The sequence below is a fragment of the Muscardinus avellanarius genome (assembly GCF_963383645.1).
Source record: "Muscardinus avellanarius genome assembly, chromosome: 15".
Lineage (NCBI taxonomy): Eukaryota > Metazoa > Chordata > Mammalia > Rodentia > Gliridae > Muscardinus > Muscardinus avellanarius.
In genome coordinates, this window is record NC_137801.1 from 56,268,509 (window position 1) to 56,294,381 (window position 25,873).

General features: G+C 40.7%; 2 protein-coding genes across 2 annotated transcripts in view; both read right to left on the bottom strand.

Moving 5' to 3' along the window:
• The window catches only part of PUS10 (pseudouridine synthase 10), a gene marked incomplete at both ends in the record, with an annotated part of 65,152 nt that overhangs the window by 25,639 nt on the left and 13,640 nt on the right, over positions 1-25,873 (bottom strand). Inside the window, 2 exons of the mRNA XM_080711369.1 lie at positions 2,165-2,276; positions 9,109-9,143. Coding sequence (XP_080567495.1) covers positions 2,165-2,276; positions 9,109-9,143 — 147 coding nt within the window. The remainder of the gene's footprint in view (positions 1-2,164; positions 2,277-9,108; positions 9,144-25,873) is intronic.
• Positions 13,841-14,401, bottom strand: LOC308273816 (transcription initiation factor TFIID subunit 13-like; the record flags this gene model as incomplete). Its single annotated transcript, XM_080711170.1, has 2 exons — positions 13,841-14,056; positions 14,276-14,401. 2 exons carry the CDS (start codon positions 14,399-14,401, stop codon positions 13,841-13,843), a joined length of 342 nt encoding a protein of 113 aa, XP_080567296.1.

Here is a 25,873-nt window from a genome sequence, read left to right on the forward strand (position 1 = left end):
AATAACTTGTCAATACTATCACTAGAATTAGTAGCAAGGCAAATACATTGTATTCACATCCTTAAAAACTGTCTATGAAGATAGGCATGGCTGCCCGTTTTGTAATCCCAGGACTTGGGAGACTGAGACAGGAGGATTGAAGGTTTGAGGACAAACTCAGCAATACAGCAAGACTCTCAGCAATCTAGGGAGACCCTGTTGCATAAGAAAAAAATAAAAAGGGCTGGGGTGTAACTGAGAAGTAGAGCACCCCTAGGTTCAATGCCCAATACCAAAAAAAAAAAAAAAAAACCTGCCTCAAATTTCTTAATGGATTCAAGTTTTATTTATTTATTTTGATGATACTGGGGATGGAACCCAGGGACATTCTACCTCTGACTTACAACCCCAGCCCTATTTTTTCCTTCTTACTTTGAAACAGGGTCTCACTAAGTTGTGGAGGACCTCACTGAGTAGCTGAGGCTGACGACCCTGCGATCCTCCTGTCTCAGCCTCCCAAGGACTGGAACTACAAATGTGCATCGTCACGCCTCGCCACAGGTTGTTTTTCAATTCTACTCTACTGAGGTAGGACTATTAACAATTTGGTGTGAATTTAAACATATATACATACTTTTTGAAATATGCTCTTGGAAAACTCCTTTAACTTTACTTCATGGACATCTTTTTTTTTTTTTTTTTGTGGTACTGGGGTTCCTGGAAGCCCTTCTACCTCCGGGCTACACTCCCAGACCTATTTTATATTTTTGAAACAGGGTCTCTTACGCCAGCGCGGCTGGCTTCGAACCTGCGTGATCCTCCTGTCTCCGCCTCCCAAGCGCGGGGATTACAAGCGTATGCCACCACGCCCGGCTCATGGACATCTTTTAAACCTAAGGATTGTCAGATATTTAAGTTGCAGACAGGAGATTTTTTTTTTTTTTTTTTGTAACACAAAAAAAAGACAAAGAAGCTAAAGCCGGGCGTGGTGGCGCACGCTTATAATCTCCGTGCTTGGGAGGCGGAGACAGGAGGATTACACTGGTTCGGAGCCAGCCGCGCTGGCTTAAGACACCAAAAATATATATATAAAATAGGTCTGGGAGTGTAGCCTGAAGGTAGAAGGACTACCAGGAACCCCAGTACCACCACCAAAAAAAAAAAAAAAAAAAAGAAGCTAGAAACTACAATGCATAAAAAAAAATCATGATTTCATACTCTCTGAACTTTTACCTCTTTAGAGAATATACAAAATTTGACATTGAAAAAAAGCTATAAGCCAAGCATGGCGATACACACCTGTAAACCCAGTACTTGGGAGGCTGAGACAGGAGAATTGTAGGTTCAGGGCTAGCCTCAGCAACTTAGCGAGGCCCTCCACAACATAGTTGAGAAGCTCTTTCAAAATAAAAAATAAAATAGGGCTCCAGGTGTAGCTCAGAGGTAGAACACTCCTGGGCTCAATCCCGTGTACTACACACAGAAAAATTACTACATCTTTTGTTTTGTATCTTCTGTTCTCATTGATCCAGCATGTAAAATTATTTGTGCTTCAAAACTGAAATTCAAGGTAAAAACATTTTGCATCACTGACTTCTCTAATTTCCAAAGCACTTTCATTACCTCATTTCCTCCAAATGCTATCTGTGAAGTGGTTTATTTTCTGTCCTTTCTTTCTTCTTTTTTTGGTAATACTGGGGGTAGAACTCAGGGGCTTTCTACCCCCGGGCTATACTCCCAGACCTATTTTATATATATATATTTTTGACTCCCAGGCCTCTTTTATATTTTATTTGGAAACAGGGTCTCACTAAGTTGCTGAGAGCCTCACTAAGTAGCTGAGGCTGGCTTCGAACCTGTGTGATCCTCCTGTCTCAGCCTCCCAAGCGCGGGGATTACAAGCATGCGCTACCGCCTGACTCTGTCCTTTCAACAGTTGAAAGACAAAGCTTATTCTTACTAACAGAAGGAAGTATAGTATAGTACTGTCCTGGGTTCAAAAAAAAACTCTTTAGAGAAAAAACAAGAGGCTTTACCCTCAAGACCATTAGAAATTAACTTTTTTCAAAGCTTAGAAATTCTTTCTTGAATTACTTAAAAAGATACTTCTGCCTAGCCAAAACTCTGCCATATAATAAAAAATTAATAAAATCAGAAAATGAAATTAATGCCAATTACCAAATACCTTTCCATCAATGGGAACACCCAGTTCCTCTGAAAATAAGGGGTGAGTTATCCATTTGTAGGCTTCTTTTAGCTGAACTATATCATTTCTTTCCAGCGACAGACTCTGCTTCCTGAATAACATAAAAATTAAATCACTGACATGAAAAACTTTATCTTTCCACTCAAAACAAAAATCTATGGAATTATTTTAAAATACTGATTGAAATAAATGCAGTGGTGCACACCTGAAATCCGAGTATTTAGGAGTTTGAGGACCATAGATTTGAGGCCAGCCTCAAAATAAAAAGGGCTAGGGATGTATCTCAGAGGTAAAAGAATGCCTCTGTGTTCAATCCCCAGCACACATACATACATACATACATACATACATACATGCATTGACTGACTGCCCCATATGTCCCAAGCATTACTGTACACAATAGATGGAAAGCAAAGAATTAGGCAAATAAAAAATTCTTTACCTCATGGATCTATAGTCTAGTGAAATCAAGAAACTACTTTATAAATGGCATATAAACAGTTTTTAAGGCTTCAAAACAAAAGCATACTAATGTGTTTTTCTGAGCTGGAGTTACCAGACTGCAGGATTTATATATTCTGGAAAGGTGAAAATTAGATCATTGCTAATTGCTCAGAAACAATAAAACGATTACAATGACACCTCAATGTTAAAAATGTTTATATTTCCTCTCTTGATGAAGATAATGCTTCCTTTTGGGAAGCCAATGTAAAAGATATATATTTTTTTTTTCTGGTGGTACTGGGTTCCTGGAAACCCTTCTACCTCCGGGCTACACTTCCAGACCTGTTTTATACTTTTTTATTCGGAAACAGGGTCTCTTAAGCCAGCACGGCTGGCTTTGAACCTGCGCGATCCTCTTTTCTCTGCCTCCCAAGCACAGGGAATACAAGCGTGCGCCACCATGCCTGGCAAGATATATTTTTTTTAACTGCTGAAGAAGAATATTAAATTCTGAAGTATCAGTGTTTGAAATGCTCATCAATGTAATACCAGATAAATGTCTAAACAAAAATCATGTTCCCCTCCCTACTCATGAACCAATAAGTAGGTTTCAGAAAGTCTCTACTATGTGATCTAGCTTTAGTCTGTAACCTAAAATTGTGATAGAAAGAGAGTGAGGCCGGGCGTGGTGGCGCACACTTGTAATCCCTGCGCTTGGAAGGCTGAGACAGGAGGATCACACGGGTTCAAAGCCAGCCTCAGCTACTTAGTGAGGTTCTCAGCAACTTAGTGAGACCCTGTTTCCAAATAAAATATAAAAGAGGTCTGGGAGTATAGCCCAGAGGTAGAAAGCCTCTGGGATCCACCCCCAGTACCGCAAAAAAAAAAAAAAAAAAAGAGAGTGAGTTCAGAGAAAAGAAAAACACAATGTGTTATTACTAAAACTGCTCTATCCCATTGAGAACACTAAGATATTAATAACAAGTCTATGTCATTCAAATAATTAAAACTTTAATCGAGTCATATGGCTACTTACAGAGCTGGGTTTTTTTGTTTTTGTTTTTTTGGTACTAGGGTGGAACCCAGGGGCTTTTCTACCTCCGGGCTATACTCCCAGACCTATTTTATACTTTATTTGGAAACAGGGTCTCACTAAGTTGCTGAGAACCTCACTAAGCAGCTGAGGCTGGCTTGGAACCTGTGCGATCCTCCTGTCTCAGCCTCCCAAGCGCTGGGATTACAAGAGTGCGCCACCACGCCCAGCTACAGGGCTGTTTTTAACAAAAGAGATATAAGGGCTACCTGGGGAATCATCCTTCCCCCTCCACCCCCTTGGTAATAGGGATTGAACCCAAGGGCCTTCAACCACTGAGCTACATAACCCCAGCACTTTTTTGGGGGGGCGGGTGTGGAGATAGAACCCAGGGGTATTCAACCTCTGAGCTACAACCCCTGCCCTATTTTTTATTCTTTATTTTGTAACAGGGTTTCACTAAGTTGTAGAGAGCCTCACTAAGTAGCTGAGGATCCTCCTGTCCTAGCTTCCCAAATGCTGGGATTATAAGCATGTGCTGCCATGCCCGGCTCCCAGCACTATTTTTATTATTTATTTATTTTATATTTATGTATTTATTTATTTGTTTGTTTGTTTTTGGTGGTACTGGGGTTCCTAGAAACCCTTGTAACTACAGGCTACAATCTCAGACCTATTTTTATATATTTTATTTGGAAATAGGGTCTCTTAAACCAGCAAGGCTGGCTTTGAATCAGCGCGATCCTCCTGTCTCCACCTCCCAAGCGCGGGGATTACAAGTGTGCACCACCACGCCTGACTTATTTTTTATTTTTTATTTTTTCTGTAGTACTGGGGATTTAACCCAGGAGCATTCTACCTACAAACTACCCTCCCAGCCCTGTTTTATTCTTTATTTTGAAACAGGGTCTCACTAAGTTGTGGAGAGCCTCATAAACTGCTGAGGCTGGCCATGAACTGTGATCCTCCTGTCTCAGTCTCCCACATACTAAGATTACAAGCGTGCACCACCATGAATCATCCCTTTTAACATCTTATTTTCTTTCTCTTTTTTTCCCCAGGACTGAGGATCAAACCCAGGGCTTTGCACATCCCAGCAAGTGCTCTGCCACTGAGATAAATTCCAAAACCCTAATATCTAATGTTCACTGATAAAAAAAATTACTACTTAAAAGCAATCACCATTGCAATTAACTCTGTAACATGGAAAGATACTACTAACTTCAGTTAAAAAAACAAAAAGTAATTTAGCTAATGGTTGAATTAATCTGGGGGAAAAAATATAAAGACCACTGATCCTCTAAAAACAATATTTACAAAACAGTTGCTCTACCCATTCTGTATCCAGCTGAAACTATAACTTGTTACAGGGAGTTTTTCATATACTCTGAGATTATGGTTTAACAATAAAGTATCCCATATGCTCTACATCTGATAAATGATCAAATTACTTCTCTACATTCAAGAACTTATTCAAATACTAAACTTTATAAACTGTTTCTAATTTCTCTATCAGAAATATTTAGTATTTTCAAAGACTACCTTGAAGCCGGGTGTGGTGGCGCACGCTTGTAATCCCCGGGCTTGGGAGTCGAAGACAGGAGGATCGCACAGGTTTGAAGCCAGCCACACTGGTTTAAGAGACCCTGTTTCCAAATAAAAATATAAAAATAGGTCTGGGAGTGTAGCCCAGAGGTAGAAGGGCTTCCAGGAACCCCAGTAACACACACACACACACACACACACACACACACACACACACACACACACACAAAAAGACTACCTTGAAATTGTATCAATAGTTTAATGATATTAGCATCACAGCTGAAAGCATATAATTAAGACATAAGAATCCTTTTTTTGTGTGTGGTACTGGGGTTCCTGGAAACCCTTCTACCTCCGGGCTACACTCCCAGACCTATTTTATACTTTTTTATTTGGAAACAGGGTCTCTTAAACCAGCGCGGCTGGCTGTCTCCGCCTCCCAAGCACAGGGATTACAAGCATGTGCCACCACGCCCGGCTCATAAGAATGCTTCTTTTTAAGAATACATTTTAAACCAGATGTGGTAGTACAGGCCTGTAATCCCAGCTACTCGGGAGGCTAAGGCAGGAGGATCCGAAATCCAAGGCCATCAAGGACAATTTTGAAAAATCCTGTCTCAAAATAGAAAATAAAAAGGGCTGAGGATATAGTTTCAGTGGTAGAGTGCCTGCCTAGCATGTGCAAGGCCCAGGGTTTGATGCCCAGTACCATAAAAAACAAACAAATAAAAAGAAAACATTTCCTTTTCGGCCTCGGTGCGCTGCAGGGCCTGGCAAAGTTCAAGATTCTGAGGAATGCAAGGTCTGATGCTTGAAAGAATCTGTGAAGTTTTTCTGGTGTTATGTGACTACGTGTACAGAATAGAGGTTTCCATCGGATCCTTATATGGTGGTATCAGGGATAAAATATATGAGAATTTTCTACCCTAGAAGATTTTTATAAAATTGAATTCTATTGTGTAGGGGTGAAGACTAGGGATTAAACCAGAGGCATTCTGCCACAAATCTACACCCCCAGCCTTATTATTTTGAAACAGGTTCTAAATTATGAAAGACATTACTAAGTTGCTAAGACCGGTCGAGAATCTGCAATCATCCTGTCTCAGCCTCCCAAGTACTGGGATTACAGATGAACAAATTCCATTCTTTAAGTAGTTTTTTTCTATCAACTGTCCCTATCCTGAAACTTGATACAGTATTAACACCACAGATGAAGTCTCTGTTCACACCCTTTACAAAGATGACCACGGCAAGTTCTTTAAGATGAATTTTAGAACAATTCTAACTAAACTAGCTATTTTGCAGGTATTTTAAGACAAGTCTGTACAGTGCTTTAATTTATAGTCATTGTAAAATTTTATTCTTTTGACTATTGTACAGATGACGTGCTCTTTTATAGTTCAAGCATTTTAAAGCAATGCTTATATATTTCCTAACTGTTCCATCACTTTAGTGATGAGATTTGACCCTTTGGCAGAAACATCCATTGAGTCAGGGAGGGCTGCTGACTAGTGGGGCAGGAGGGATTTTTTTAACTTCTTCCACAATTGTTCTACATCTTCGTTTGGGTGGTAATCACATGATTGTGTATTTGTCAAATATCACATTTAAGAGGGTGTGTTTTACAGCCGGGCGTGGTGGCGCACGCTTGTAATCCCCGCGCTTGGGAGGCAGAGACAGGAGGATCGCGCAGGTTCGAAGCCAGCCACGCGCGCTGGCTTAGGAGACCCTGTTTCCAAAATGAAAATGTAAAAAATAGGTCTGGGAGTGTAGCCCGGAGGTAGAAGGGCTTCCAGGAACCCCAGTACCACCAAAAAAAAAAAGAGGGTATGTTTTACTAAATATAAATTCCTACTTCAATAAACATGACTTTAAAAAAAGGAAAACATTTTAAAGGATAAAACATTAAAACAGAAAAACATAAAAATAAAACCTAAAAAATTATTGAAGCTGGGTATGGTGGTCTACACTTGTAATCTCAGTACTTGGGAGGCTGAAACAGGATCACAGGTTCGAAGTCAGCCTCAGCAACTTAGTGAGACTCTCAGCAACTTAGCAAGACACTAATTCCAAACAGCTGGGAGTATAGCCCGGAAGTAGAAGAACCCTGGGTTCTACCCCCAGTACCACATACACACACACACACACACACACACACACACACACACAAAAATTATTTAGAGTCCAAATTGTTGCAGCAAAAGCCAATCCTAAAATGAATTTAAACATTACTCATAGTCGGACATGGTGGCTCATTCTTATAATCCCAATACTTGGGAGGCTGAGACAGGAGAATCCCAGGTTTGCTGCCAGCCTCAGCAACTTAGCAAGAACCCTGTTTCAAAATAAAAAATAAAAAGAACTGGAGTGTAGCCCAGAGGTGGCATTCCCAGTAATATCACAATACAAAAATACACATTATATATTTAAGAAAATTGTTTTAAAACCTTCACGATATTCTGAAATATATTTAGAGCATCTTAGTCCAATTTTAAAAATGTTTAGCTACCATTATGTTTCCCTCCAGATTAAAGAGCCAGAGAAAAGGTATAATAGACAGCTAAGGAAACCTTATCTATACATATGGCAAAAATATAATACTTAAGATGCCAGGTTTTCAATCCTAAATTTTGAATGTGGCTAATAGTTTCTCTAATAGCATTTAGGGTAAACTCACTTTTTGTTTTGGGTACTGGGGACTGAACACAGAGGCATTCTAACTCCTAGCTATACCCTCAGCTCTTTTTATTTTGAAACAGTCTCACTAAAGTTGGTGAAGCGGGCCTCGAACTTATGATCATCTGTCTCAGCTTCCCAAGTGCTGGGATTAGAGGCGTGTGCCACCAATCCTTGATTGTTATTTTATCTTACTTAGAATTTTATATTTTAACTTTTATGGCCTAGTTTTATAATTCAGTTTCTGTGACCAATATAAAATGTATTATTTTGAGCTGGGTGTGGTGGTGCACGCTTATAATCCCAGTACTTGGAAGGCTGAGACAGGAGGATCACAGTTTCTCAGCCAGCCTCAGCTACTTAGTGAGGCCATCCATAACTTAGTGAGACCCTGTTTCAAAATAAAGAATAAAAAATAGGGCTGGGGGTATAGCTCAGAATTAGAATGCCCCTGGGTTCAATCCCCAGTACCACAAAAAAGTATTATTTTGAGATAACTTCCCAAACTACATTATATAAGGGCATGCATTCACATTCACATCAAATCCACATATATAAAAAAAATCAAAAGAATAATATAATCTAATATGCTACACAAGTAAACTACTGAACAAGACTGACAGCCTAGCCAGGAGTGGTGGCACATACCTGTAATCCCAGTACTTGGGAGGCTGAGACAGGAAGATCAGTTTCAAAATCAGCTTCAGCACTTTAGTGAGGCTCTTAGCAACTTAGTGAGACTCTGTATCCAAATAAAAAATAAAATAGGGTTTGGGGATGCAGCTCAGAGGTAGGAGGCCCTAGGTTCATCCTCAGCACCACCAAAAAAAAAAAAAAAAAAGAAAAAAGAAAATAAAATCAACACCCTAAATTTATAATATTACTTCTTTGTGCCAATTTCTCTAGTAACCATTAACTTCACTCTAAAAAAGAAATAGTGAAAAAAAATAGTAGTGAAAGTACTTTTAAGAATCAGATCCCCTTATATTTACTTAGTTAGCTAATTACTGGAGAACCCATGGTCATTCTACCTCTGAGCTACATCACCAGCCCTTTTTATTTTTATTTATTTTTTGTTTTGAAATAAAATCTCCCTAAATTGCTGAGGCTGGCATTGAACCTGTGATCTTCCGGTTTCAACCTCCCGAGTACTGGGATTACAGGTGCAGGGCTCCAGTAGCTTGTATTTAAATGGTGATAAAAACTCCCTACTTCAATTACTTACCCCATTTCCTGTTTTACCAGCAACCATGCAGCATGCTGTAGGCAATTTAGTCACACCCAAAAAGAAAAGAAAAGGGAGAAAATATTCAGTAAATTAAGTTCCAATATCATTATTTAAGTACTTAACTCTTTTGCTAATCAAACAGCCCTTATTAGGAGAAAAATTGGTGTTCAGAAATGTTACAATGAAGCCGGATATGATGGCACACGCTTATAATCCCAGTACTTGGGAGGCTGTGACAGGATTGAAGTTTTGTAGCTATCCTCAGCTATTTAGGCTCTCTACAACTTAGTGAGACCCTGTTTCAAAATAAAGAATAAAAAATAGGGCTGGGGACACAGCTCGGAGATAGAATGCCTCTGGGTCCAATCCCCAGCACCGCAAGGGAAAAAAAAAAAAAGAAATATTGCAGTGACATTAGTCTCATTAAAATCAGAAATAAGGTAAGATTTCATGTTAAATACTGACTTGCTGTGGACTAGGAATTAAACAGAAGTATCCCCCTCTTCTCTATGTAGCTCTATTTCTCACTAATGAGGGCTGAGTGATTTTTAATGTGGCTAGCTTACTCCCCCCCAAAAAAATACCTTTATCATTACATGGGAAAAAGCCCAATGTGACTGAGTACCTAGTCTTCAAAATATCAAACTGAAGTCTCCAGGTTTTGTTTTCCTTAAGGAAAACATATTGTGACCCTATTTAGTTCACGATATCCATTCATATGTTGAAGAGTCAAATGTAGTAATGTCTGCTGGATGGCTACATATGGAATAAAGCAAATATAGAAAAACAGTAACAATTATAGAATCTAAATGTAAGGTTATGGGCATTCATTGACAATTCTTTCAGCTTTTCTACACATTTGAAAATTCTCATAAAAGTGTTAGGAAAAGCCGGGCGTGGTGGCGCACGCTTGTAATCTCAGCATTCGGGAGGCTGAGACCGGAGGGAGGATCGCAGTTCACAGACAGCCTCAGCTGCTTAGTGAGGCCCTCTGCAACTTAGACCCTGTTTCAAAAACAAAAAATAGGGCAGAGGGTGTAGCTCGGAGGTCAAATGTCCCTGGGTTCCATCCTCAGACCCGCAAAAAAAAAAAAAAAAAAAAAAAAAAAGTTAGAAAAAAGTTCTGGGAAAGATTAGTTAGAAAACTGAAAAACTACTAAAATAAAGATGATGATATTCACAACCACAATTGTTATGAGGAGCAAATGAAATCCATGTACAATGCTTTCCATAGTAAACATAGGCCACTAAGATTTCTCAGTTTTCCATTAGACTCCCACAGCTTTCACCTCAAGAAAGGAATGACATGTCCTGCCATAGCACATGGCAAATTGCCAACATGACAGGAACACACTGGTAAGCCAGGAAATGCCACAGGTAGTCTTTGCATTTACCTGTCAAAACAATGGCCAGTCATTATCAACAGCTTCTCTCTCTCTCTCTCTCTCTCTCTCTCTCTCTCTCTCTCTCTCTCTCTCACACACACACACACACACACACACAGTACATACACTCACACACATGCACACACAGAGAGCAATTCATATATATAGCCCTGTCCTTTTCAATAAACAGGATTTCCTTCAAACAGGGCATTAAGAGACTTCTAAAGACTTAGAGTCGTTCAGAAATCTTAGGTGTATTAGTATGTTGAGAATTGAACCAAGCAGAATAAGTCGGTGACTAGCTAAGTAAAAACTGTTCTTGATGCCTGATTTGTTATTTGTTCATGCACACATGCTAGCTCAGCCTAGTTCCGTTTTCCTTTAGGGTACTGTAAGACCCATTCAAGGTCAAGTCCTTCCACTGATACAAGACTATTTCTTTTTTAATTTTTCATATTTTATTCCTTTTATCAATAGGTTAAGAAAGTGAAAATATCCCAAGTATTAATTTAAAGATAATGTTTATAGCCGGGCGTGGTGGCGCACGCTTGTAATCCCAGCATTCAGGAGGCTGAGACCGGAGGATCGCAATTCGCAGACAGCTTCAGGTACTTAGTGAGGCCCTCCGCAACTCAGTGAGACCCTGTTTCAAATTAAAGAATAAAAAATAGGGCTGGGGGTATAGCTTGGAGGTTGAATGCCCCTGGGTTTCATCCCCAGACCTGCAAAAATAAATAAATAAATAAATAAATAAATAAATAAATAAATAAAATGTTTATAAGTGGCACCAAAAAGTTCAGTTTTACAAAGAGTAACATTCAGCAATCTTTTTTTTTTTTTTTTTGGTGGTACTGGGGATGGAACCCAGGGGCCCTCAACCTCTGGGCTACACTCCCAGACCTATTTTTATATTTTATTTGGAGACAGGGTCTCTTAAGCCAGCTGAAGCTGGCTTCAAACCTGCACGATCCTCTGTCTTAGCCTCCCAAATGCAGGGATTACAAACATACGCCACTACACCCAGCTCAGCAATCTCTTTAAATGCAATTTTAATCCTTAAGCTACATGTAATAATAATTTAATGCAATAAGCTAAATACACATAAAACCTGTATATCCTGAAATACAATAGTCGTTTCTACAGTCACATGATTTTAGTCAATTAAACATTTCCACAGTGAACAAGTACTTACACATACATTAATAAAACACTGCCCTAAAAGCTTATCCTGCCATTAGGTCTTTAAGAACTGCCATTTCAAGCCGGGCGTGGTGGTGCACACTTGTAATCCCAGAGCTTGGAAGGCTGAGACAGGAGGATCGCACAGGTTCAAAGCCAGCCTCAGCTACTTAGTGAGGCTCTCTGCAACTTTGACTGTTTCCAAATAAAGTATAAAATAGGTCTGGGAGTATATCCCAGAGGTAGAAAAGCCCCTGGGTTCTACCCCCAGTACCACAAACACACACAAAGAACTGCCATTTCTGCTCCCGAAAACAGATGATCTGGGAAATGATATCTTCTAAAACTTAACAATATAAGTCCCAAAAGGGTTTTTTTGTTTTGTTTTGTTTTTTGTTTTTGCAGTACTGGAATGTAACCCAGGGGTATTCTAACTCTGAGCTACACCCTCAGCCCTATTTTTCAGTCTTTTCATTTTTGAAACAGGGACTCACTAAGTTGCGAAGGGCCTCGTCAAGTTGCTGAGGCTGTCAGCAAACCACGATCCCCAATTTCCGCCTCCTGAATGCTGGGATTACAAGCGTGCCGTGCACCACCACGCCTGGCTGCCAGCTCTATTTTTTAGTCTTTTTATTTTTGACACAGGGTCTTACTGAGTTGCAAAGGGCCTTGCTTAGTAGCTGAAGCTGTCCGTGAACCTCCGGTCTCCGCCTCACAAATGCTGGGATTACAAGCATGTGCCACCATGCCTGGGTCCCAAAACTTTTTAAATAATGTTTTAAATAAAAAAACTCTTTTAAGTCTTAAAACTTAAAATAGGCCGGGCATGGTGGCGCATGCTTGTAATCCCTGCACTTGGAAGGCAGAGACAGGAGGATCGCGTTGGTTCGGAGCCAGCTTAAGAGACCCTGTTTCCAAATAAAATATAAAATAGGTCTGGGAGTGTAGCCCAGAGGTAGAAGGGCTTCCAGGAACCCCAGTACCACACACACACAAAAACAACTTAAAAGAGTATAGGTCTCAAAAGGTTTTATTATTTATTTTTTTTTTTTTTGAGGTTCTGGAGATAGAACCCAGTGGCATTCGACCTCCGAGCCATACCCCATACCCTATTTTTTATTCTTTATTTTCAAACAGGGCCTCACTGAGTTGCAAAGGGCCTCTCACTAAGTAGCTGAGACTGTCCGCAAACCATGATCCTCTGGTCTCAGCTCCCAAATGCTGGGACTACAAGCATGTGCCACCACGCCCGGCTTGTAAAAGGTTTTAAATCAAAAAACCCTTTACACAGAAGCATTGCCGTGAAACTTCTTTTAAAAAACAAAATCACTCTTTTCTTAGTGGTACTGAGGATTCAATTTAGGGTAACACCCAAGCTTGGAAAGCACTCACCACTGAGCTATATTACCCCACCCCCGGGGTGTGTGTGTGTGTGTGTGTGTGTGTGTGTTACCAGGTACTGAATTCAGGGGCATCACACCCTCAGCTCTATTTTTTATTCTGTATTTTGCAACAGGGTTTCACTAAATTGCAGAAGACCTCACTAAGTAGCTACGGCTGGCCGATAACCTAGATCCTCCTGCCTCAGCCTCCCAAGTACTGGGATTACAAGCATATGCCACCACGCCCCACTTCCCTTTGCTCTTTAAAATTTTATTTCAAGACAGGATCTTGCTAAGTTGCCAAGGCTGACCTTAAATTTCAATCCCTGTGCCTCTACCTCCTGAGTAGGGGAGATTAAAGGCACACACCACTACAACTGGTAAATCACTCAAATCTTTAGAACAGATATTAAAACAAATTATCTTTTAAGACAGATATACACTCTTACAAAACTGTACTTTCCTCTACCATCTCCTTAAAAGAAATACACCTAATACATAAATACTACTTTTTTCTTTAGATAGTCAAAAGTCAAGGAACTGCATTGTTTGCAAGGTACTTTAGGTTACATGTAGTCATTAAAACCCAGTAAGTAATTCAAGTATCATCATATAAAGCAGGGCTGAAAATTTCATTGGCATGCCTAGATATCAGAAAATTACTGTAGAAAATATACTATTATTAAATATGGTTTCCACAGAAAATGAAATTTTAGAAAGTAAAAAAGCAGTCAAGATCCATAGTTAGTTTCATCAGATGCTTTTTTAGCTCGTTTCAATTCTTCATTCATTCATAGTAAGCAAGTCTTTAACCCTAGCAAACTTCCTTGGATCCTTCTGAATCAAGAAGATGGTATCTTCAACTTGTACTCGACTTTGTCTTCCAATTGACATCGCCTTGTCAGTCATTTCAGTGATGAATTTTATGACAAGATCTTCATGAATATCCACTGACTTGGTGTAAAGATTCTGGTTACCCCCAAACCCATACATCATATACTGCAATTCCTTTAAAAAAAAGTATCTTTCAAGACGGGCGTGGTGGCGCATGCTTGTAATCCCAGCATTCGGGAGGCTGAGACCGGAGGATCGCGGTTCGCAGACAGCCTCAGCTACTTAGTGAGACCCTCTGCAACTCAGTGAGACCCGGTTTCAAAATAAAGAATAAAAAATAGGGCAGGGGCTGAAGCTCGGAGGTAAAATGCCCCTGGGCTCCATCCCCAGACCTGAAAAAAAAAGAAAAAAAAAAGGTCTCTTTCTTTTACCCTGTCCACCTTCTGCACCTCCTCCTCCAATTTCTTCATTTTCCTCCTCAAAGGTGAGGTCTTCTTCCTCATCTGCCATCCCACTAGTCCACCAACCTCCCTATTTCTTTCCTTTGTTTTTTGTTTTATTTTGTTTTCTTTCTGTGGCATTGGGGATTGAATCAGAGGCATTCTACCTCTGAGAGCCACACCCCCATTTCTTTCTCTTTTCTTTTTTTTTTTTTTTTTTGCGGTACTAGGGATTGAACCCAAGGGCATTCTACCTCCAACCTTATTTTTTATTCTTTATTTTGAAACAAGGTCTCACTATGTTGTGGGCAGTCTAAGTACCTGAGGCTGGCTGTAAACCTGTGATCTTCCTGTCTCAGCCTCCCAAATACTGGGATTGCAAGTGTGCACCACCATGCCCCACTATTTTTCATTTTGAAACAGAGTCTTGCTATATTACTAAGAGTCTTGCTATATTGCTGAGGCTGTTCTCAAACCTGCAATCCTCCTAACTCAACCTTCCACGTACTGAGAATTACACGCCCAGCTCATGAACCCAGGGGGCTCTACCTTTGGGCTCTACCCCCAGCCCTATTTTATTTATTTATTTATTTATTTATTGGTGGTACTGGGGATTTATTTATTTATTTATTTATTTTATTGGTGGTACTGGGGTTCCTGGAAGCCCTTCTACTTCCGGGCTACACTCCCAGACCTATTTTTTAAATATATTTTTATTTGGAAACAGGGTCTCTTAAGCCAGAGCGGCTGGCTTGGAACCTGTGTGATCCTCCTGTCTCTGCCTCCCAAGCGTGGGGATTACAAGCATGTGCCACCACACCTGGCCTATTTTTTATTTCAAAACAGTGTCTCACTGAGTTGTGGAAGGCTTTGCTAAATTGAAGTTGGCCGTGAACTTATAATTCTCCTGCCTGTGCCTCCCAAGTACTAGGATTACAGGTGTGCACCACCACGCCTGGCTTCAAGCCCTTTTTCAAAGTGTATAAGCATGGTATAACTCGCAGGTTACTAGGAGTCAGGTACACTGGCCTCAAGCTTCATCTAATTTCTGGGATTCAATTTTCTAATTATGTAAAATGAAAAAGTTGTAAAAAATTTATGGTTGTGAAATGAAAAAGATGATTGTAATCTAAACTTTTCTTAATAGCTAAAGATTATAATTAATAGACATTAATTAGTATACTTTTTTTGTTGTTTTTTTTTGTGTGGTGGTACTGGGGGTGGAACCCAGAGGCTTTCTACCTCCGGGCTATACTCCCAGACCCATTTTATATTTTATTTGGAAACAGGGTCTCATTAAGTTGCTGAGAGCCTCACTAAGTAGCTGAGGCTGGCTTTGAACCCGTGCGATCCTCCTGTCTCAGCCTCCCAAGTGCGGGGATTACAAGCGTGCGCCACCACGCCCGGCTCTGGTATACTGTTTTATAACATAAATGCTATTGAGTCTGACAGGACTTTGAGATCACAGAAAAAAGTCATCGTATTCCAAGGCTGAAACCTTGTTGTCAATGTCTCACCCGCCTTCAGCTTCTTCATTTAAGAGGTCAATAAACACATTTCTTCTTCTACACAGGGAGAGCAATAATTCCTTTGCAGGGATATTGCAAGATTTCAATGAAATCATATAAAAGTTACCAAGTAAGATTCCTAGCATGTACTTAATAAATGGTAGCTATTATTGTTGTCAAAATGAAAACTCATGTACAATTTGCTAATAATAACATTCAGACTTACTCCTTAGAAGATTTACAGGACTTGGTCCCAGGCTTTCATATCTCCAAACTGCTGTAGACAGCTCTTGAATCTCCCTCATCAATGGTGCCTGAGTTAGAGAACTGTCTCTTTCTGAGAGGACCTCAGACTCTTCTGTCCTTTTTAGTGACCTTTTTATCTCTTTTGAGGCAACCTGTTCTCCTCAGTTACTTCTAGGTAATGTCGTCAAGTGTGCAGTCTCCTGCCAACCTCTGATTACAAAGTAGGACAGAACTGGAGGTTGCCAAGGGAAACCAGATAACCACATGTAACACGATATTAAATCAAATGTCTTCAGTATCTGAGACTTGCTAAAGAGTGTTTCCTCTGCAGGCTCCCAGCTCAAGCATGCCAGCATGTTAGACAGAACTAATCACACAGCAGGGGCTAGGAGGCAGAATCCTAAAGAAGTCAGTGTTGCTCAATTTCTCAATTTTTACCACATGCTAAAAATGCCCTGGACCTGCTTCTGCCAGGGAAAAAGAAGTACATTTCTCCCTTTCAGGTCACCAGGATAATTTTAATAAATGTTCTGTTCCTTAGTCAGTGGGGAAAAAAAAAAATCCATTCTCTAGAGTAAACAATTAAATTTTTCCTCCCCAACAGAATTAAATGGCATTAAAGTTACCCAGTTTAATCAAATTTGATACCAGAGGCAGTGTGTCACCTCCTGAAAATTCAGAAAGGACACAATTTAACCCTGGACTCTAACTTTGAGAATTTGAGGCGAGTCCTAAGTGTGGCAGCTGAGTAGCTGTCTGCTAAGGTGCTGTGCGCTTCGGTCACACCCTAGACAGGAGCTAGGCCTGGGGATGCTTCTTAAGCGCAGAGTCCTGAGCTGCAGGTTTATCTAGCACCAAATCATGAGAGCTGGAGACAGTGGAACCAGAAGTGAGTTTGATTCAAGCACAGATGACCAAAGGAAAGGAAAGTCGGGAAGGGGGCATCAAAATGGGGAACTATAATTCAGTAAAGTTAAATAAGGCTCAGGGTATGTATATATGTGCTATCTGTGCATGAATGAGGGTAGAGGCTCAACAAGTAGAGATGAAATTGGAAAGGTCAGAACGTTTTGAGTATCAAGTGAGACCATGAACCCAAAGACTGAAACCATTACACAGGAAATGCCACATCTAGGATGGGGATGTAGCTCAGTGGTAGAGCACTCACCTAGGATGCGTGAGGCCCTGGTTCAATCTCCAGCAACACACACACACACACACACACACACACACACACACATACACACACACACACACACACACACACAGCACAGAGAAGGAATTTGATCATTTGATCCTTGAATCATTTCTCAAGGCACAGTATCACCATTCCCATACTATTGTTTTTCTTCTGTGGTAATTTAAGAGGAAGATAAAGTATTACTTGTACCAAAACATTTATTTTTCATACATGATGAAATATAGCATGAGAAAGTAATATATTGTAGAACAATGAGAAGAATATGAACAGCCTAATTTTCCACATTTTTATAACTTTCTGGTCCTCACAGACATCTGAGTGTATTTCCTGATAGAGGGAAACAGTTTACCAAAAGGCAGGTTCAGGCCTTCTAAATATTATATAATCACTTGCAAGGTGGCTTTTACTTCCCTGGGCCTTAGTTACTCAACCATAAGACAAAAGGATTCAGCCAGGCATGGTGGCATATGCTTGTAATCCCAGTACTTGGGAGGCTGAGATTGGAGAATCACAGGTTCGAGGAAAGCCTCAGCAATTTAGCAAGACCCTGTTTCAAAACAAAAAGTAAAAAGAGCCTGTGAGTGTAACTTGGAGGTAGAATGCCCCTGGGTTCATCCTCAGTACTTTAAAAAAAAAAAAAAGAAGAAGAAGTCAACACTTTATTGTTTTGGGGTACCTCTTATGTGGTGAGATCTTTACCAAGAGAAAAGGAAGTAAAGTGATAATACCCATTAATAGTACTAGTAATGACAGTAATTAAATACAGAGTTAGGACAGGGCTGTACATGGAAGACCATGTAGGAAAGCCTACACGTCCCAATAAGGAAATGTCAACAGTTGTGTGGGCAGCTGGAGGCATTAGCAGTGCCCCTTGCTGCCAACTCTTCTCCCAACACACATACATGTATACATGTGCACATTTATGTGCTTTTCTTGCACATGAATAGCCAGTTGGAAACGAGGTTCAACAAGATGTTTGTAGCAGAGAAACTCTTTTCCCTTCTTCCTACCCAGGACAACTGCTTAAGATTTCCTTCTTCCCTTTCTCCTCCCCAACCCCAGCCTGCTACAAGCATAAACCAGGGTCTGCTCCCCCCCTTCTGCCTCAGGCATGGTGGAGAAAGAGGAAGGGAAGAGAGGAAGGGAGAATATGCTCCTACGAGCACTGCTGGACCCACCACTTAGCTGAGAAGCCTCCTCCATTGCCAGTCTCCTCACCTCTTCCCACCCGAGTCCCACTCTTCCCCAGAACCTTGGCCATCACAACCGTGATCAAACGACTGTAACAGACAGCATCTGGTGCTTCCTCTGATGAATAAAACTTACTTTACACTTAAAAAACCATGTTTAAGCCGGGCGTGGTGGCACACGCTTGTCATCCCAGCACTTGGGAGGCTGAGACAGGAGGATTGCAAAGGTTTAAGGCCAGCCTCAGCTACTTAGTGAGGCTCTCAGCAACTTAGTGAAAGTCTGTTTCCAAATCAAGTGTAAAATAGGTCTGAGAGTATACTCCAGAGGTAGAAAAACCCCTGGGTTCCTCGACTAGTACCACCAAAGGGAAAAAAAATGTTTAAAAACCTGCCCCAATCCTATTGTCTTTCCCTGCAAAGTTGAGATAAATGAGTGAGATGAGACATAAGGAAAGCCAGCCAGCCTGAGCCCTACTTAGAGAAGGATACTAATTAGTAAGTCAAATAACAGGGTGTGGGGCCATTACAAAGTCCCCCTGGTCAGATTGTGTGGGGTCTCCCTGACCAGCCTGCAATCAGCTCCCCTCAAGTCAAGGGTGCAATTCCCCCAGAGTGATCCCAGTCCCCTGGGGCATGTTGGGATTACCCACCCACTTGATTCCAGCACCTTCTCCTACATGTAAATGTATTAAAATCTCTCCAGCATCCAAGGTGTCCATGTGGAAACTCTCTGACTCCTCCCAGGATCACCCTTCCCATCTCAAGGATGACAGTCCCAGTGGGTGAGTGACATCTCCCTCCTCCCACCTGCCTAAGACACCACGGAAGCATCACTCCAACTCTCCCACTCTACCCGCCCCGCCTGGCCTGCAGCACCCAGTCCTTCCTCTGCCTCAGCCCTCTGGCCTAGATGACTGTCACAGCCACAGAACCACAGAACAGGTCCCCCGCCTCTAATCCACCCTACTCTAATCCATCCTACACACCTAGGCAGATCGCCTTCCTCAACAACTATCTGAATCACACCCCTGCCGTCCCCACTGCCTCTGTGCCCAGCCCAACAGGGAGCCACCAGGTGGGGGGAGATGGCAGAGCTCTGCTGCGACCGAGTCCCCGAGGCATTTCCATCATTTCTGCACCTTCCATTTAATAATCAACACTAGAGAATGTTTTAAAATAAAGAATAAAAAAAGAGCAGGGGGTGTAGCCCAAAGGTAGAATGCCCCTGGGTTCCATCCCCAAACCTGCCAAAAAAAAGAAAAAGAAAAAGAAAGATAAAGACTAGGGTATGTGTAGCTCAGAGGTAGAGTGCTCCTGAGCTTAATCCCCAGTACCAAAAACAAAACAACAACAAAAAAAAAACTTCTTTAAAGCTAGGTGTGATGAACACACTTTCAATCCACGTTCCAAGTACTTAGGAGACTGGGACAGGATTAAAGGACAGTTTTGGCAACACAGTTAAACTCTCATCAACCTAATAAGACCCTGTTTCTAAACAAAAATAAAATTGGGCTGGGAGTATAGCTCAGAGGTAAATACCCCTGGATTCAATCCCCACTAGCACCAAAACAAACAAACAAACAAACAAAACATCTTTTTTAAAGTGACCATAATCTAGAGAGAGTATAGAATAACAATGATCTGAAATATAGATAGCAGATAAAGAATGGTACAGGGCTTAGCAGATCTCCAAAAAGCAAAATCCTAAATTGACAGGAGGGGAAATTGATATTCTACAATCAGCAAAAGTTTAAGAAATAAACAGCACATAAACAGCACCAAGGAGTTCTGGAAAGGTGAGAGGACAGAATAGGGAGACTGACTGAAATTCTGTAAAGAGGCAGATCTTCACATCTCCTACCCTACTCTTGGCCAAGCAAATGCTCCTCTGTAACTAATAAAAGACCGGAGTTTTATTTTCTGGAGATGACAAAATGAGGGTCTTGTAGGCTGGGCGTGGTAGTGAACGCTCGTAATCCCAGCATTTGGGAGACCGGAGGCTCATGGTTTGCAGACAGCCTCAGCTACTTAGCAAGGCCCTTCGCAACTCAGTGAGACCCTGTTTCAAAAACTAAAAGAGACTAAAAAGTAGGGCTGGGAGTGTAGCTTGGAGGTAGAATCCCCCTGGGTTCCATCCCCAGTACCACACACACACACACACACACACACACACACACACACACACACACACACAAAAAGAGGGCCTTGTGATTAGAAGTCATTTAAGGACAGCAGTAGTTAAATGAATGAATACAGACACAAAGATGATGACATATATCCCCTTTCTCTCCCACAACCACTTTCTCTATCCAGTTTTTACATCCTGGGAAGATCTGTGGATAGGAGATGCATCTTCTATGAGTAAGGTCACCTGTCCAAGAGGAAAGACCTAAAGATAATTATATGGGACACAGGTCATGCAAAATCCAGTTAAGCAAAATCCTTTATTTACCCAGTTGGCTTCCAATTGCTTCTTATTCTCTACTCTTAGAGCCAACCAGGGATCAGCAGGCTACAAAGGGAAGCCTCTAACATAAGAGAATCATATATATAAAAATAAACTAGAAGCCAGCCTTAGCAACTTAGTCAGACTCTCAGCAACCTAGCAACATACTGTTTAAAATAAAAAAATTTAAAAAGCCAGGCATGGTGGCACACACTTGTAATCCCAGCATTCAGGAGACTGAGACAGGAGGATCACGTTTCACAGACAGCCTCAGCTACTTAGTGAGGCCCTTTGCAACTCAGTGAGATCCTGTTTCAAAATAAAGAATAAAAAATAGGGCTGGGGGTATAGCTTGGAGGTAGTAGAATGTCTCTGGGTTCCATCCCCAGTACTGCAAAAATAAATAAATAAATTAATTAATTAATTAATTAATTAGTGTTAGGGAAGGAACAGCGTGGCAGTAGAATGCCCCTGGGTTCAATCCCCAGTATCACAAAAAATTAAATTAAAATAAAATAAATTAGAGCTGGGCGTGGTGGTACACACCTCGAGAAACTGAGAAACAAGGGTTGCAAGTTTGAGGAAAGCCTCAGCAACATAACAAGACTCTCAGCAACCTAGCAAGACTCTGCTTCAAAACAAAACAAAACAAAAGGCTGAAGGTGTAGCCTGGAGGAAGAATACCCCTCAGTTCAATCCACAGTACCAAAATAAAACAAACAAACAAACAAACTGGAAAAAAGCGATGTTCCTCAACCTATTCCATGAAAAATAAAGAGATGGAAACTCTCATCTGAAGCCAGTATCACCCTGATGCCAAAACTGAATAAAAATGCCTCAAGGAAAGAACACTGCACACCAACATCCTTGATGTGTAATATATAAGCTCAATGTGAACACCAAACTGAATGAGGAAAAACTAAAAGTGATTCCTCCAAAATCAGGAACAAGACCAGGATTCCCACTTCTATTCAATATCATACTTGAAATATCTAGCCAGATAAGGTAAGAGAACGAAATTAAAGGGATACAAATAGGGAAAGATGAAGTGAAACTATTTGCAGATGACATGATTCTATACTTGGAAGATCAAAAACACTCAACCAGAAGATTTCTAGAACAAATAAATTCCACATAGATGAATACAAAATGAAGTTATAAAATCAATAGCTTTTCTATACACCAACCATAAATTCTAAACTAATCCAAAAAACAATTCCATTCACAATAGTCTCAAAAAGAATAAAATACTGAGGAATAAATCTAACCAAGAAGGTAAAAGACCCCTACAATGAAAATCATAGAACACTGAAGAAAGAAACTGAAGAAAACCTTCCCATGCAAAGACCTCCCATGTTCTTAAGCAAAATAAGTAGTCAAAGTGGCTTTACTACCAAAACCGATCTACAGATTCAATGCAATCCCTAACAAAATACCAATGTCATTTTTCACAGAGCTAGGGAAAAAAAAAATTCATAAAATTCATATGGAAAAACAAAAGACCCAGAATAGCCAAAACAATTCTAAGCAGTAAGAACCATGCTGGAAGCATCACAATTCCTGACTTCAAATTATACTACAGAGCTACAGTAGCACAAACAACTTGGTATTGGCACAAAAACAGGTGCAAAGATCAATGAAATAGAATAGAAGATACAGAGACAAATACTTACACTTAGGGCCCTTTTTTTCTTGTGGTGCAAAATGAGAATAAAGAAATCTTTGGGGTGTACTCACTCGAGTCATCCCCTCATGCCATCTTGGCATGGGGCTGCATTTCTATTTTCTGTATTTCTATCTTTCTAATAAACTTCTTTAAATCTTCAAAAAAAAAAAAAGAAATCTTTGCCAGTTATTCCTCAGAGAGAGGACTAATATTTAGGTTATATAAAGAACTTTAAAAATTTAACACTAAAAAAAAACAACAGAGTTGGGTGTGGTGGTGCACGCTTGGAATCCCACTACTTGTGAAGCTGAGACAGGCAGATCGCAGGTTCATGGCCAGCCTTAGCTACTTAGTGGGCCCTTTGCAACTCAGTGAGACCCTGTTTCAAATAAAGAATAGGCTGGGCGTGATGGCACACACTTGTAATCACAGCATTCCGGAGGCTGAGACTGGAGGATCGTGGTTCCAAGATAGACTCAGCTACTTAGGCCCTCTGCAACTTAGTGAGACCCTATTTCAAGATAAAGAATAAAAAAAATAGGGCCGGGGGTGTAGCTCAGAGGTAGAATGCTTCTGGGTTCCATCCCCAGTACTCAATAAACAAACAAACAAACCTAGCCAGGCATGGTGGTGCACACTCGTAATCCCAGTACGTGGGAAGATGAGATAGGAGGATGGCAGGTTTGCAGCCAGCCTCAACTACTTAGTGAGGCCCTCTGCAACTTAGTGAGACCCTGTTTCAAAATAACGAATAATAATAATAAAAAAAGAATAGGGCTGGAGTTGTGGCTCAGAGGTAGAATGCCCCTAGGTTTGATCCCCAGTTGTTAAAAAAAAATCCAAAAAGGTGACTGAACAGAGTAGACATATAAGTGGCCAATAAATATATGAAAAAATGTTCAACATCCCTAGTAATCAGAGAAATGCAAATTAAAACTACACTGAAATGCAGCTAGGTGTGGTGGCGCACACTTGTAATCCCCGCGCTTGGGAGGTGGAGACAGGAGGGTCACACAGGTTCAAAGCCAGCCGCGCGTGCTGGCTTAGGAGACCCTGTTTCCAAATAAAAATATAAAATAGGTCTGGGAGTGTAGCCCGGAGGTAAGAAGGGCTTCCAGGAACCCCAGTACTACAAAAACAAACAAACAAACAAACAAAAACAAAACAACTACACTGAAATTCTATCTAACTCCAGTTAGAATGGCAATAATCAAAAATACAAACAGTAGGCGGTGGTAGTGCACACTTGTAATCCCAGCATTCTAGAGGCTGAGACCAGAGGATCGCGGTTCACAGAGAGCCTCAGCTACTTAACAAGGCCCTTCACAACTCAGTGAGACCCTGTTTAAAAAATGAAAAGACTAAAAAAAATAGAGCTTGGGTGTAGCTCAGATGCATAATGCCCCTAAATTACATCCCCAGTACTGAAATAAAATAAAGAAATAAAGAAGTCGGGTGTAGCGGTGCACACTTTTAATTCCAGCATTTGGGAGGCTGAGACCGAAGGATTGTGGTTCATAGACAGCCTCAGCTACTTAGCAAGGCCCCTTGCAACTCAGTGAGACCTTGATTCAAAAAAAATAGGGCTGGGGAGGGAGTGAGCAAACACAGATTTAGGAAGTATACCTGCCATATGAAATAAAAATTGAGAAGCCATAGAAAATGGTTAAAATATACATGCCAAGTCAGAGCCAGGTTAATGAATGAAGATAGCCAGCTCAGAACTACCCGTACAATATGAATATGAACACGTTGCTCTCTGTATCTGTAGTCATATTCTGATCTATGCATTAAACAGAAAAAATGTCCTGTAGAAAAAATAAGCTCATCAAACAGCAACAGAGGGGGTAATTTTACTGACTAACTACCCAATTAGGAAATATCATAGGACTAGCTGGGCATGGTGGCACAGGTTTGTAATCCCAGTACTTGGGAGGCTAAGACAGGAGGATTGTGCAGGTTCGAAGCCAGCCTCAGCTGTTTAGTGAGGCTCTCTCTTAATGAGACCCTGTTTCCAAGTAAAATATAAAATAGGTCTGTGAGTATAGCCTGGAGGCAGAGAGCCCCCAGGTTCCATACCCAGTACCACAAAAAGAAAAGAAAAAAAAAAAGAAATATCATAGGACTAAAGACTGGGAGTTCAAGAAGCCTCCATAAGTATACAAAATTTTGAGTATGTGTATTCTTGGAACAAGGAAATTCATTACTTTCTTCAGATTCTAAATAATCAATGATCCCAAACTGGTTAAAAATCCACAAATTTAAGAAAAGGATTAAGTCTTTTGAAAACTCATTTGTGTGGTGGTGCACACTGTAATCCCAGCATTTGGGAGACTGAGATGGGAGGATCGTGGTTCGCGGACAGCCTCAGCTACTTAGTGAGGCCCTTTGCAACTCAGTGAGACCCTGTTTCAAAATAAAGAATAAAAAATAGGGCTGGGGGCGAAGCTCAGAGGTACAATGCCCCTATGTTCCATCTCTAGTACTACAAAAAAAAAAAGACTAAAAAATAAGGCTGGGGTATATAGCTTGGAGGTACAATGCCCCTGGGTTCCATCCTCAGACCCCCCCAAAAAAATGAAAACAAAATTCATCAATCAGAACTTAAGAAAAGGATTATTTGCTAAATAAAAACTCTACCACAGAAATGGTATTACTTTTCTGGAGCTATGTGTAATTTGTAGTAATTAGTACAAAGCATAGAGATCTAAAGTATAACAAATGGAAGGAGCCGGGCGTGGTGGCGCACGCTTGTAATCCCAGCATCTTGGAGGCTGAGACCAGAGGATCGTGGTTCAAGGCCAGCCTCAGCTATTTAGTGATGCCCTCTGCAACTCAGTGAGACCTTATTTCCAAATAAAGAATTAAAAAATAGAGCTGCGGGTATAGATTAGAGGTAGAATGCCCCTAGATTCCATCCCCAGTACCACAAAAATAAATAAATAAAATAAATAGAAGGAAAAGTTCTTATTTGAAAAACAAAGCCCTATATCATACTGCATATTAAGTAGGGGTTCATACAACCAAAGTAACATTTCAGAGTCTATCCACTTAAAATCAACAGATGAGCAGTGCTTCCCACACTCAGATCATGAGGGACCAATACACAAAACTGATAGTGCAAGACTGCCCTCTATTGGATTCAGCTAGTAAAGATAAATCTAAAAGAACAAGGCTGAATTTAGTTTTGGGGGGGGCGGGTAATGGGGATGGAACCCAGGGGCATTCTACCTCCAGGCTACACCCTCAACCTATTTATACTTTATTTGGAAACAGGGTGTCACT